The sequence below is a fragment of the Trachypithecus francoisi genome, unplaced genomic scaffold (genome assembly GCF_009764315.1).
Source record: "Trachypithecus francoisi isolate TF-2019V2 unplaced genomic scaffold, Tfra_2.0 Contig01440, whole genome shotgun sequence".
NCBI classification, from domain to species: domain Eukaryota; kingdom Metazoa; phylum Chordata; class Mammalia; order Primates; family Cercopithecidae; genus Trachypithecus; species Trachypithecus francoisi.
The window spans coordinates 18,518,100-18,531,767 of record NW_022681431.1 but is presented as its reverse complement, the minus strand read 5'-3'; the positions used below and the strand labels follow the sequence as shown (position 1 = coordinate 18,531,767).

The 13,668-nt window shown below is 43.2% G+C and overlaps 1 protein-coding gene across 1 annotated transcript in view; it reads left to right on the top strand.

Moving 5' to 3' along the window:
* Window positions 1-228: 228 nt before the first annotated feature.
* Window positions 229-13,668, top strand: part of PPP2CB (protein phosphatase 2 catalytic subunit beta) — a 28,278-nt gene continuing 14,838 nt past the window's right edge. The window contains exons 1-2 of the mRNA XM_033230311.1: window positions 229-775; window positions 13,327-13,536. Coding sequence (XP_033086202.1) covers window positions 674-775; window positions 13,327-13,536 — 312 coding nt within the window. The 5' untranslated portion in view covers window positions 229-673. The remainder of the gene's footprint in view (window positions 776-13,326; window positions 13,537-13,668) is intronic.

Below are 13,668 nucleotides of genomic sequence, written 5' to 3'. Positions count from 1 at the left end.
CCCTGTTCAGAGCGCTGAAAAAGCACTGCAGGAAACTAAAGTGAGGACAAAGTTCCCAGAGATCAGGACATCTAAAGGGACAACCAGCAGAGCTTGGTCTGGGGCAGGGTTGGGACAGGAGGGATCCTGGCCTCCTCGGACCGTTTCTCCGCCAAGCCACGCGAGGGCGCTGTTCTGCCCCTAGCGCGCCGTGTCCCGGCGGCGCCGCCTGCTCGCCTTTTCCCGGCGGAAATGCCCGAGCGATGACGGAAACCCGGAGGGAGGGGAGAGAAAGAGCGAGAGAAGGGGAAAGATAGCCGGGAGAGGCCAGCAGGCGTCAGGCGGGCCTGAAGCGGTTAGCGGGCGGCCTTCGTCCGGCGAGAGCTAGTCCGAGGGCCCGCGCCGCCCTTCCGGCACCTCCCCGCGTCCTTCACCGACTCCCGCGGCGCGCGGCCGGGCGGGGAAGGGCGGGCGGGGGTCTCCTCCAGGCCTCGCGCTCGGAGCCGCCTGCTGGGTTTGGGCGGGGCGCGGGGACCGCGGCCGCCCTCCCCGGCTCGGTCCTCCCCCTGTGGGATCTGGCGACGGCGGCTGAGGGAGAGGGGAGCGGCGCCCGGGCCGGGGCCGGGGGCGGGTGGGGAGGGGGGAGGGCGGCGGCCGGGCCGGGGCTCGGGATCCGCATCGGGATCGGGCCGCCATGGACGACAAGGCGTTCACCAAGGAGCTGGACCAGTGGGTCGAGCAGCTGAACGAGTGTAAGCAGCTGAACGAGAACCAAGTGCGGACGCTGTGCGAGAAGGTGAGGGCGCCGCGGGGGCGAGTGCGGGAGCGCGGAACTGGGACGGGCCGCAGCTTTCCTGCCCGTCCCGGCCCGTCCGCCCCCTGGCCCCTGGCCCGGCGCGGCCCACCGGGGACCCGCGGGGCTGTGGGTCCGGCTCCGGCGTCCACCCGGGCGGCCGGCCCAGCCGTTCCGGCCCCGGGGCGTTGGGCTGCCCTCGCCCGGCCTCTCTGCCTCTGCGTGGGACACGCCCCACGCCCCCGGCCGGCGGCCCAGATCCGGGTCGTGGGAGGCTCGAGTGCGGGCGGGCGGGGAACCATAGCCCCCGGAGCCAAGCTGGAGGTTGGTCGGGGTCGCCTGCGCTCCACTGGAGTTCCTGCCACTCTGGCATTTCCCTAGTGGAATAACGAGAGCGGCATCCGAAAAGGACCATTTTCAGACCAGTTTCTGAAAATGCACCTAAAATTAACCAGAATGTCGTGCCTATTAATGAACTTGTTAATAAATGTAGAATTTTTGTCAGGTGAACGGGGCACCTCAGAAATCACTAACTCAAGCCGGGCGCGGTGGCTCGCGCCTGTGGTCACAGCTACTCGGGAGGCCGAAGCGGGAGGATTGCTTGAGTCCAGGAGTTAGAGACCAGCCTGGAGCCCAGAGGTTAGAGACCAGTGAGGCCCCGTCTCTACAAAAAAAGTTTTTTAAAAAATTAGCAGGGCGTGACGGCGGGTGCCTGTAATCTGAACTATTCGGGAGGCTGAGGTGGGAGGATCCCTTGAGCCCAGGAGGTGGAGGCTGGCTGCAGTGAGCCGAGATCGCGTCACTGCACTCCAGCCTGGGCGACAGAGCGAGACCTTGTCTCAAAAAAAAAAAATAATAATAACTGACTCTTGAATGTGTCAAGCGTTTGTTTGTGGAGAGGTAGGCGTGATGGCCAACTGTGATTTTTAAAATAGAGGTTGACTTTGGTGGAAACAGATGGTGACTGGTCTTTGCGTTGAGTGGCTCTTGGAAGTAAAGCGTTGATTTTCAGAAACGAGAGCTGGTCTTAAGTTTGGGAACAGTGTTTGCTGGAAATAAGTGGGATGTGTGTTTTCATGCACGATAACACTTGCAGAAAATTATTTTTGTTTTTAATATATATAAAGTTTCTTTTCCAAAGAATAATAATACATGCAGGTGATCAATTTCGTTCTTGTACATCGTGTGTGATCTTCACTTTCTGAATTCTGTATCCATTGTTTTCTTAACTCCTGGAATTATTTCGATCTCTCCATCTTTAAAGTCTAGAGTTTTCCAAATTAATCCTTTACATGGTTGACTAAATAATTTTTGTGTATTTTTATGTTAAAAATTCTCACTTGCAGTCCATGAAGAAGTAACGATGTTAAGATGTAATGTATACAATTTTCTTAACCGTAATGTTTGGAAGTCATGATGTCGCAGAAGTGGGTGAAGAAAAGATTTTGCTAGTCTAATTTTAGGGCACTCTTAAAATCATGAAATTTACTTAGGAAAGGAGCACTAATAGATGGTGTTAAGTTAAAATAGTATTTTTAACGGGTGTAATGTTGGCCGGGACCTTTGTGTAGTAAGTAAGTGTTAACACAGGAGGATTTATTTTTGTATATAGAAGTGCCAAGCAGGTGGTATTTTTCTCTTTCTGAAACAAACTGCTTGCTTGTGGCTTCAGTCGACGTTCATTTTTATTGTGATAACCTGTAATTTCGTGAGTCTTAAAATGTATGCTTTAAACATCTCAAGCTCTAATGCGAAGTGAAATGTACAGGTTTGAAATGAGCTGAGTCAGTTAACCTATGAGCATCAGAATACAGACTTGAAGTTATGGGCAAAGTGTTAGTTGAATCAGTTTTTTCCATTGACTCTTTTTGTTGTTTTATTTTTGTTTTGAGACAGTCTCACTCTGTAGCCCAGACTGGAGTGCAGTAGTGCCATCTCTGCTCACTGCAACCTCCACCTCCTGGGTTCAAGGGATCCTGCCTCAGCTTCCTGAGTAACTGGGATTACAGGTATACGCCGCCAAGCACTGCTAATGTTTGTATTTTTAGTAGAGATGGGGTTTCGCTATGTTGGCCAGGCTGGTCTAGAACTCCTGACCTCACGTGATCCCTCAGCCTCCCAAAGTGCTGGGATTACAGGCACGAGCCTCGTGCACAGTCCCCATTGACTTTCTAATAATTTTAAGGTGAACTAGAGAAGAATATTGTACCACTGCTGTACTTTGAAATAATCACACCGGAGTGTCAACGATCACTTGAGGAAGCTTTCTGTATTTGTCGAGAGAGATTATTTTTACTTCGGCTCCTAAATAAATCAGACTAACAGTTCCTAGGACTTCACAGGTATATTTAAGATTCTCTCTTGTATCTTACTAGCTTTTTTTTTTTTAAGATGCAGTCTTGGTGTATCAGTCAGGCTGGAGTGCAATGGGGCAGTCACTGCTCACTGCAGCCTCGACCTCTGGGGCCCAAGGGACCCTCCCACTTCAGCCTCTCAAGTAGCTGGGACCACAGGCATGTGTCACCACACCGGGGTAATTTTTTTTTGTATGGGGTCTCACCATGTTGCCCAGACTGGCCTTGAACTCCCAGGCTCAAGCGATCCTCCCCTCTTGGCCTCCCAAAGTGCAGGGATTGCAGGAGTGAGCCATCACTCCCAGCCCATTTTTTTTCTTTGAATATTTGTACTCACCCACAAAACATGAATTTGTTAGTGAAATTCATTCATCTTTGTTCTCTACCCCCATTGATGGAGTTGCCAGTGGGATGGAGAAGTGTGATAATACTCATATCTCTACTCTTTTGAGCCGTGCTTAGTTTTGCAGCCCTCTTCTGGCAGCTATGACCTAGTTTTGTGGTTTGTGTGTGCATGTGTATATATACATATATACGTTTTCTGACCTTAGTTTCTAGTTCCGTTTTATATCCCTACCCCTATCCTCCTTGTTGATACATAACAAGTGTAGCGTTCATCCTGTCTGAGTTCCAGTCCTGCTTCACAGCTTGCTAGCCGTCAGTCTTTCCGCACGTCTGATTCCTTATGACAGAGATGATATGTCCCAATCCTCCCGGGTTGGTTGTGAGTGCTAAGATGCTACACATTGGCCGGGCACAGTGAGTCACGCCTGTAATCCCACCATTTTGGGAGGCTGATGCAGGTAGATCAACTTGAGGCCAGGAGTTCGAGGCCAGCCTGGCCAACATGGCAAAATCCTGCCTCTCCTAAAACAAACAAGAATTAGCTGGGCGTAGTGTTGCACTCCCAGCTACTTGGGAGGTTGAGACACAAGAATCCCTAGGAGTCAGAGGTCACAGTGAGCAGTGATCATACCACTGCACTCCAGTCTGGGTGACAGAGTGCAGTTTTCTCAACAACAACAACAACAAAAATACTGTCCATGTAAAGTCCTAATGAGAAGTAAGCACTCAGTGAATGTTAAATAAAGGAAGGCTGAAAGTTTTAATCTTAAATGTCACCCCATTTTCTTTTGTAAGAAATGAAAAATAAATAGATGTGCCGATATGGCTTTTCTGTGGTAAATGTACTTCAAAGGAGATTTTTTTTATATAGTGGCTATAGAACTCTGAAAAGGAGTGTTCCCTGTTATGTGATCACACAGTACTGGGATTAATAGCAGTTGTGTGAAGCACCTTTACTCCTGACTTGGTCTGCTTAATACTTGCCCTTCCTTTCCAGGGCAAGAGTAGCAGGCATGTAGAAAGAATATATAAGAAAAATAAAAGTCAAACCTAATTATATAAATTATCTTTATTTAATTCCTTGTGATTCCATTATTGGGTTTTTTTTTAATACCATGTTTTTTTAATTCTATTGGAAATACTATTCTATAGAAAGTTACATCATGTGGTGGTTTTTCCTTAAATTTCTATTCTAATTCAGATTGCCTAAAAACTGAAGGAGTCGGCTGGGCACGGTGGCTCACACCTGTGATCCTAGCACTTTGGGAGGCTGAGGTGGGTGGATTGCCTGAGCTCAGGAGTTTGAGAACAGCCTGGGCAACATGGTAAAACTCTATCTCTACTAAAATACAAAAAACTTAGCCAGGCATGGTAGCATGTGCCTGTAGTCCCAGCTACTTGGGAGGCTGAGGCAGGAGAATCACTTGAACCCAGGAGGTGGAAGTTGCAGTGAGCTGAGATCGCCACTGCACTCCAGCCTGGGCGACAGAGCGAGAGACTCCCATCTCCAAAAAAAAAAAAAAGACTGGAGTCCACTGAAATCAAGACCAGGGTAGTACTAGTAAAGGCCTATTCCGAGGTAGTAGCAAAAATAAAATCTGTCCTAGTGCCAGTGGGTGAATGACTACAAAAAATAAGAGTATGAATGATATGGTGTGTCTGGCTTCCAAGGTTAATTTCTGCCTGGTGAAAAATTGTTTGCATAAAATAGTAAGGCCTGTCTTCTGAGAAGACTAGCTCTTAACACTAACTTAAATTAGCAATCCAGCTTTTGAAGCTAATTGTGAATTTGACTCCTCTTGTGTGTGCAGAGGAATTGCTTCTGTGATTCATTCCTGCATCAGCAGTATGCAGTTATTTTAGAAGATTGTGTGCCTAGAGAGCCAGGCTGGCACTGCTCAGGACACTCTGTGACTAGAACTATATTTAACTCTTGTCTCAGAAAGAGTAAAAATTTTAAGCTCTTTGATCTGATAAATTTTATAACTGAAGAACGTTGGTGATGATTCTTTAGGTGGGAGGGGGAGGGGGGGAGTTCAGCCAGTTTGTGTGCTGGCAGATCTTTATTCTGGTGATTATAAAGTACCTATTGAGAAAAATGTTGAGGCTTGTGTAGAAGTATAAATATGTAGATTTTATATTGAACTGATGGCAACGTTTCTGAGTCATGGCGTTAGCCTCAAAATAAGCAGAAATATCTTTAGGATATGACCTCATTCCTAATATGAAATAGTATGCTTGTTCCTAATGCCCAAAACCATCTTAATGAAGATTAGATCCTGGTAGAAATGAGTGATTTTTGTGAATTGAGAAAAAATTTTTAGATTACTTTCTGTGACTGATTACAGCTTAAAAAATAAAAATAGTGGTCTTGACAGGCAAAATGCCTAACTGGTACTTCCATTTTTAATTTCCCTTGAGCAAAAATTAGTGCCAGCTTTGGTGGTCCATTGATAAAATCTGAAATGCAGTGATAAAATAGCTCCTTTCTTATTATAACGAAGAATGGCATGATTACAGTGAAATAGAGGGTCAAGACCCAATTCTAGTGACTGAACAAATCATTGTTTTCCTTGCTAAGCCAGCCTCTTAGTGGACCGGTAAAGAAATTAAACCAAACCAGACTAGCATGAACTATTGCTAATGGCAGGAAAGTGGACTTTGTTACATTTCTCTACTTTATATATGACGTGTCAAATTGTATACCTAAATAGATAAAGTGAAGATATTTACAATGTAAAATTTCTTTTCATTGCCTACCTTTAATTGCTGTGTGTGCCTTTTATTCTTATTTGAAGATCTTGTAGAAATTTTTTCTCCACGGTCTTTTTTCTTTAGTACAAATGTTATAAAAGACTTGGTGAATGAAGCTCTTCCTTGGTAAAAGGAAACGAAAATGCCAGAAATTGAAGGTGGAATTAATGCTTAATTTATTTTCCTAGATTGTTTTCTGAATGTAGTTTTTTCTAGAAGAATGATATTAAAATTACAGACATAATCTGTTTGAGAAATCTGAGTCTGTGTTATAGAAATTTTTTATTGTTTTGAACTGATTTCCTTCAAGTAAATGTAATGAAATGTAAACCTAATCCAGATTGTTTAAAGAAACTTGCATGAAGACATCTTTTCTTCCTTAATGACCAAATGTGATCTAATAGTTCCTGTATGTTACTTTTCAACTCTAAATTTCATTAATAATCATATTAACGGCTAGGCGCAGTGGTTCACGCCTGTAATTCCAGCACTTTGGGAGGCCGAGGTGGGCGGATCACGAGGTCAGGAGATCCAGACCATCCTGGCTAACACGGTGAAACCCCGTCTCCACTAAAAATTCAAAAAAAAAAATAATTATTCGGGCATGGTATGGTGGCGGGCGCCTATAGTCCCTGCTACTCGGGAGGCTGAGGCGGGAGGATGGCGTGAACCCGGGAGGCCGAGCTTGCAGTGAGCCGAGATCGCGCCACTGCATTCCAACCTGGGCAACAGAGGGAGACTCCGTCTCAAAAAAAAAAAAAGAAAAAAAAATCATATTAACCCTGGGAAGGAGTTCTGTGTATTACAGATTCCATTTCCTTTCTGGAGAATGGGAGAGCTCAAGTACCCAAGCTTAGAACTGGTTTGCTGTTGTGTCCTTTGTAATTTAGAAATATTTATCATCATTCCTTGTAAATTGTTTTTTGACCGAGATACTTTTGCCATCAGATGAATTAAAACAATCCTGAGGTGCAACCTGAGATTCCTGACTTGCGTTATAATAGCATCATGTTACACCAAAAATGTGCAGAACTCCATTGGAAGTCTATTAAGTGAATATTTTATACAAAGACAATCGTTTTTATTTTGAGACTGGGATACAGTGGTGAATTTAAGTGTTCTCACCTATTTAATCTTAGAAAAAAGCTTATTTGAATTAACTTTTTAGCATAATTGGATTTTTTTTGACGTGTAAGATACAGTGTGTAGGCTGTAGTTTAATTCTGCTCAAAATCCCTTTTTTTTGTTTGTTTTTTGAGATGGAGTCTTTCTCTCTCTGTCGCCCAGGCTGGAGAGCAGTCTCGGTTCACTGCAAGCTCCGCCTCCCAGGTTCACGCCATTCTCCTGCCCCAGCCTCCTGAGTAGCTGGGAGTACAGGTGCCCGCCACCACGCCCAGCTAATTTTTTGTATTTTCGGTAGTGACAGGGTTTCACTGTGTGAGCCAGAATGGTCTTGATCTCCTGACCTCGTGACCCACCCGCCTTGGCCTCCCAAAGTGCTGGGATTGCAGGCGTGAGCCACCACTCCCGGCTCAAAATCCCATTTTATAGAGAGGGAAATAATTAAGTTTAATCTTCCTTTAAAAGAGTTCCACAGGATATTTATGTCCTGGATGATGAGCACTCAGAATTGGTTCGGTATATTCTCGGCTTGATTAGCAAAAGAGGCGCTTGTTCCTGTAGGCAGTGAAGAAGAAAGGCGAGGACTGGTTGACAGAATACTGCCATTGTGTATTTATCCCATACATTCAACAGATTTTAGTTGAACCACTATGTACCAGACTGTTCAAAGTGCTAGAGATTCAGCTGTGAAGAGGGAACACGATTAATGAACACCAGACAGTGATTCTTGCTGGCAAGAAAAAGCAGAAGATGGGGACAGTGATGGGCTTGAATTCAAAACACTTTTTTTTTTTAATAGGGTGGTTGTAGAAAACCTTCCAAATTATTTATAATGTGATTTACTTTTGTAATAAAAAAGGATTTTGCAAGAGTTAGAAGGCACAGTCCCTAACACTGTTCTTACCTCTGACACCATCTTCAAAAGTTTAGTCATGATGTACCTTCAGAATAGCAGACACATAAAAAATAAAGTTTAGTGACCTATAAATTACAGGGAACACTCCCCAGAACTGCCTCACTTCTGGCACCAATTACAAGTTCAGTGGGTTCCGCAAACCACTCTTAGGTTCAGTGATTCACAGGAATGACTCACAGAACTCACTTAAAGCTGTTATACTCATGATTATGGTTTATTACAGGGAATGAATACAATTTAAAGTAAGCCAAGGGAAAAGACTCATAAGGGCAGAGTACAAGAGGGGCTGACATCTGTAGTCTCCAGTCCTTCAGAGACCAAACATAATGGGGTCACCCAAAGCCCGCATCATAAGTCACATTGTTAACAGTCCACAGGTCAGAGCCCCGCCGGCAGAGAGGTACTCTTTACCAAGCAGGAAATTCCAGGGACAAAGGTCAGACCTCTCCTCGGATGAGGTTAATTCTTCACTACGCAGACTTTTATTCCATAGCAAATTCTAAGGGACGAGAACCTCAATAAAAATAAATGGCAATACCAAAATACATGAAGAAAACAAGGCTAGATTTATCAGGGTTGTGTGCAATGTGAGGAATTTTTCCAGTTGAGTTGGCATATTCTTTTTTGTTTTAATTTAATATTTTGTCAGCTGGGTGTGGTGGCTCATGCCTGTAATCTCAGCACTTTAGGAGGCCAGGGCGGGCGGATCATGGGGTCAGAGGTTTGAGACCAGTCTGGCCAACATGGTGAAACCCCATCTCTACTAAAAATACAGAAATTAGCCGGGCATGGTGGCACGCGCCTGTAATCCCAGCTACTCAGGAGGCTAAGGCAGGGGAATCACTTGAACCCAGGAGGCAGAGGTTGCAGTGAGCAGAGATGGAGATCACGCCACTGCACTCCAACCTGGGTGACAGCAAGACTCCGTCTCAAAAAAAAAAAAAATTGTATTTTGTCTTTTCTTGGTTGTACAAATTCTTTGAAATTAAAAGTTAGCCATTTAAAAATGTTTATTATTTTCTACTTTGTATGTGATACATGTGTGTAATTTTTACTGTGCAAGTTTTAGCATTTTTATATAGTCTGGTTGTCCATCTTTTCCTTAAACTTTAAGTGTACATAAAAATCACTTGGGAAAGAAATAAGAAATTCAGGTTCCTTGACTCCATTCCAGAGACTGGTTGACTCTGTCTTGTGGCAGGTCCAGGAAGCTGCTTTTTTTTTTTTCTTAAAGGCAGAATCTTCCTGTCGCCTAGGCTGGAGTACAGTAACATGGTCATAGCTCACTGCAGCCTTGTACTCCTGGACTCAAGCTATCTTCACGCCTCAGTCTCCTGAGTAGCTGAGACTACAGGAATACACTACCACACCTGGCTTTTTTTTTTTTTTTTTTCATTTTTTTGTAGAGACAGGGTCTCCTCATGTTGTCCAAGGTGATCTTGAACTCCTGGGCTCAAGTGATCCTCTGCCTTTGCCTCCCAAAGTGCTGGGATTACAGGTGTGAGCCACTGCCGCCGGCTTCCTTTGTTCTTTCAGTGTCATGAAATACCTGTATTTGTCAAAAAGATTAAGACCGTGTCTTTAAAAAAAAAAAAAAAAAAGGCTAGTAAGATACAAGAGATAATCTTAAATATACCTATAAAGTCCTAGGAAGTGTTATTTAGGAGCCGAAGTAAAAGTAATCTTTCCTGAAAAATACAGAAAGAGATTTTTGCTAGCGTCACTTCTTCTGGTATATCTTCATCCTCTCATCAAAACCATTTTCCTCATTTATGCAATAAGTTTGCATTTTCACTTCTTTATGTCACTAAGTTTCTGCATGTTGCTAAGTTCCTGGCTGCGTATTTGGAGTCTCTCCAACAGCAGCATTGTCAGCATTCCCACAGTCGGTTCTTCTGTGTACTTTTGATTTGAATTTCATTTCCAGAGTTATGTCTTGTGTGTTTGGCTTCTTTCTTTTAGCATATTTCCAAGATGCCTCCATATTGTAGCATGTATCTGGACTTTGTTCCTTTTTATTGCTGAATAAAATTCCACTGTGTGGATATAACACTGTAATCGTTTTTATAATTACTACCATCTGGAATTTGTTTTGAAGTTTAAGAAGCCAGGTTTTTTCTGTTTGAAAAAGTAATATAGAATTTGTTTTTTGAAATTTCGAACATTGGCCAGTCACGGTGGCTCAGACCTGTAATCTCAGCACTTTGGGAGGCTCAGGTGGGAGGACTGGTTGAGCCAGGAGTTTGAGGCTGCAGTGAGCCATGTTCATACCACTGCACTCCAGCCTGGGCAACAGAGTGAGACCCTGTCTCAAAAAAATTTTTTTGCAAGCACCTCAGAAAGGTAGGAAGGAAAGCAAATGCACTCTACCCATTATCCCTATCCACTGTCCTCCTACCTCCCAGACAACCATTATGTTTCTGTATATAATCTCTTTGGCCATGTTCTTCATATGCAAAAAACATGTGGAGTGCAGAATGTTTGTGGTGTATTGGGAGCTGTCTTGTGGAATAAACTTGGCTTCTGGTAAAATTATTGTTTAATTTGTGATCTCAGGAAAAGAAACTGAAGGGTATAAAGGCCTTAAGATTACACAATTAGATTACAACTGTAAAGAGAGCCCATGTTTTCTGGAAGACTTCAGTGCATATAATCTCATTCTAATTAATTACAGGCAAGGAGAAGAAAGTATGGGCTGTATTGTCCATAACTCTTGGGAATCCTACCAGGCTATAAGCAGAAAAGGCATTCGTAGAAGAATACGTGGTAGCCTAGAATCAAAAGAAAAGCTGGAGAACCAAGCATGAGCATTTTGCAGAAATTAAGGGAGGTTGGAGGTACAGTCAGAATCATACCTTAGAAATGTTTTAGAACACTGGAGAGAATACTTCTGTTGGAATAGAACTTGCCATTGTCCCTGCTGTTTAGAGTTCCTTCAAATTAAGAGTCTAGGCTGGGTACATGTATTTGGCATAAAGTAATCTGGGGCTAGAATAACTTTATGATTCCTACAGTGTGTATACAAACTATTGTGTGTGTTGAAAATCGCTACAGGTTGAGTATCCCTCAACTTAGTGTTAAAAGTCTGTTGACAAAAATGCAGAGTAGCAGGAATATAAAATGAAACTCAAAATCCATGTTTTTAAATACTCTTCAGATTATCAGAGAATTGTCTGTCCCTAAAATTGTGCTCTCTCCCACCAGTCTGAGCTGTCATCTGCTTACTGGACTCTACTTTAAACTTCATCCTGTTTGACTTGTGTGTGTGTGTGTGTGTGGTGTGTGTGTGACAGTTTCGCTCTGTCGCCCAGGCTGGAGTACAGTGGCACAATCTCGGCTCACTGCAAGCTCCGCCTCCTGGGTTCACACCATTCTCCTGCCTCAGCCTCCCAAGTAGCTGGGACTACAGGTGCCCGCCACCATGCCCGGCTAATTTTTTGTATTTTTAGTAGAGATGGGGTTTCACCATGTTGGCCAGGCTGGTCTCGATCTCCTGACCTTGTGATCTACCCACCTCGGCCTCCCAAAGTGCTGGGATTACAGGCGTGAGCCACTGCACCCAGCTGTGTTTGACTTTTATTGTGCTGTGTTGTTGCCTTTTTTTTCTTTTGTCTCACTCTCACCCAGGGTTAACTGCAAAGTGGTGCGACCATGGCTCACTAGAGCCTTGAACTCCCCAACTCAAGCTGTCTTCCCACCCCACCCCACCCTCCTAAGTAGCTGGGACTATAGGCACACACTACCATGCCTAGCTATTTTTTAAAGGTTTTATAGAGACCAGAGGTCTCACTATGTTGCCCAGCCTGGTCTCAAACTCCCGGATTCAAGCTTTCCTCCCCCCTCGGACTCCCAAAGTGCTGGGATTACAGGCATGAGCCACCGCGCCCGGCTGCCCTGTGTTTTAGCTATGCCAGCCATCCGATTGTTTCTTCTTCTTGGTTTGCGTTCTGTATTATTCCCAGTGCTCATCTCTTACCTTTCTTGGTTTTCTATTTCTAATTTTGTTGTGGACCTGGAAACTCGGTAAATAGCTTGTTGGAATTTTGTAGATAATAGTAGGCCCAGAATAAGGCCTGAGAGACTCTTTTGGTGGGTTATTGGGGAGGTACATCATTTTTATGATGTCTGCTTTGTTACTTCAGAGGCTTTTAAATTTTTCTTCCTGATTCTGGGGTCTTTTGCTATTAGGCAGAGAGGCCAGATAGACGAGCCAATAGTGAACTTTGATTTAGTCAGAACATTTCATTTGCCAGTGTTTAAGCATAAATTCTGTACTTCAGGACCACCTAATGGTATGTTCTAACTTAATTCTATAAATATAGAATAATTGGAATAAAGAAATTAAAGGTTGGCCTATGAATTGGTGTAAGAATGTTTGTTTACACAAGAATTTGCATAATTTTGACTTTTGTTGACCTTTTTAAACTTGTGAATAATAAGATTATTCTTTTTAAAACACAGACTTTCTGCCTTGGAAATTTGCCTATTCTGGACATTTCATTTAAATGGAATTATACATTATGTGATCATTTGTGACTGACTTCTTGCACTTACCATAATGTCTTCAAAGTTGTAGCATGTATCAGTACTTCATTTCTTCATGGTTGAATAACTATTCCATTATATGAATATATTATGTCCGTTCATCATTGGTTGATCAGTATCTGGTGGTTTCTACTTTTTGGCTTTTATTAATAATGCTGCCATGAACATGTATAACTGGATTTCATTTCTCTTGAGTATATACCTAGGAGTGGAACTGCTGGATTATATGGTAATTTTAGGTTTAACTTTGGAGGAACTGCTATACAGTTTTCTGCAGCAGCTGCACCATTTTGCATTTCCACTAGCAGTGTATGAGGGTTCCAGTTTATCCACATGTTTGCAACACTAGTAACTGTCTTTTTTATTATAGCCTTTCTAGTGAAGTGTTATCTCATGGTTTGGTTTTCACATATGCTTTGATAAGGCACGTTTCAACTGTTTTTTCCCCAAAATTTTCTTTTAATAGATGAGAAATGATACTTTTAACTTTGTAATTGTTGATTTCACTTTTCTAACAGGCAAAGGAAATTTTAACAAAAGAATCAAATGTGCAAGAGGTTCGTTGCCCTGTTACTGTCTGTGGAGATGTGCATGGTCAATTTCATGATCTTATGGAACTCTTTAGAATTGGTGGAAAATCACCAGATACAAACTACTTATTCATGGGTGACTATGTAGACAGAGGATATTATTCAGTGGAGACTGTGACTCTTCTTGTAGCATTAAAGGTATGATTATTGAAATTCATTTTTTTTTCAAGATTTAAACTAGGCAAAAAGCAAGAATGACAGTATTGTATATCATCTGTTTAATGGTCTTTCAGTTTATAGCCCCTTAAAATAATAATTGGTTTTACATCT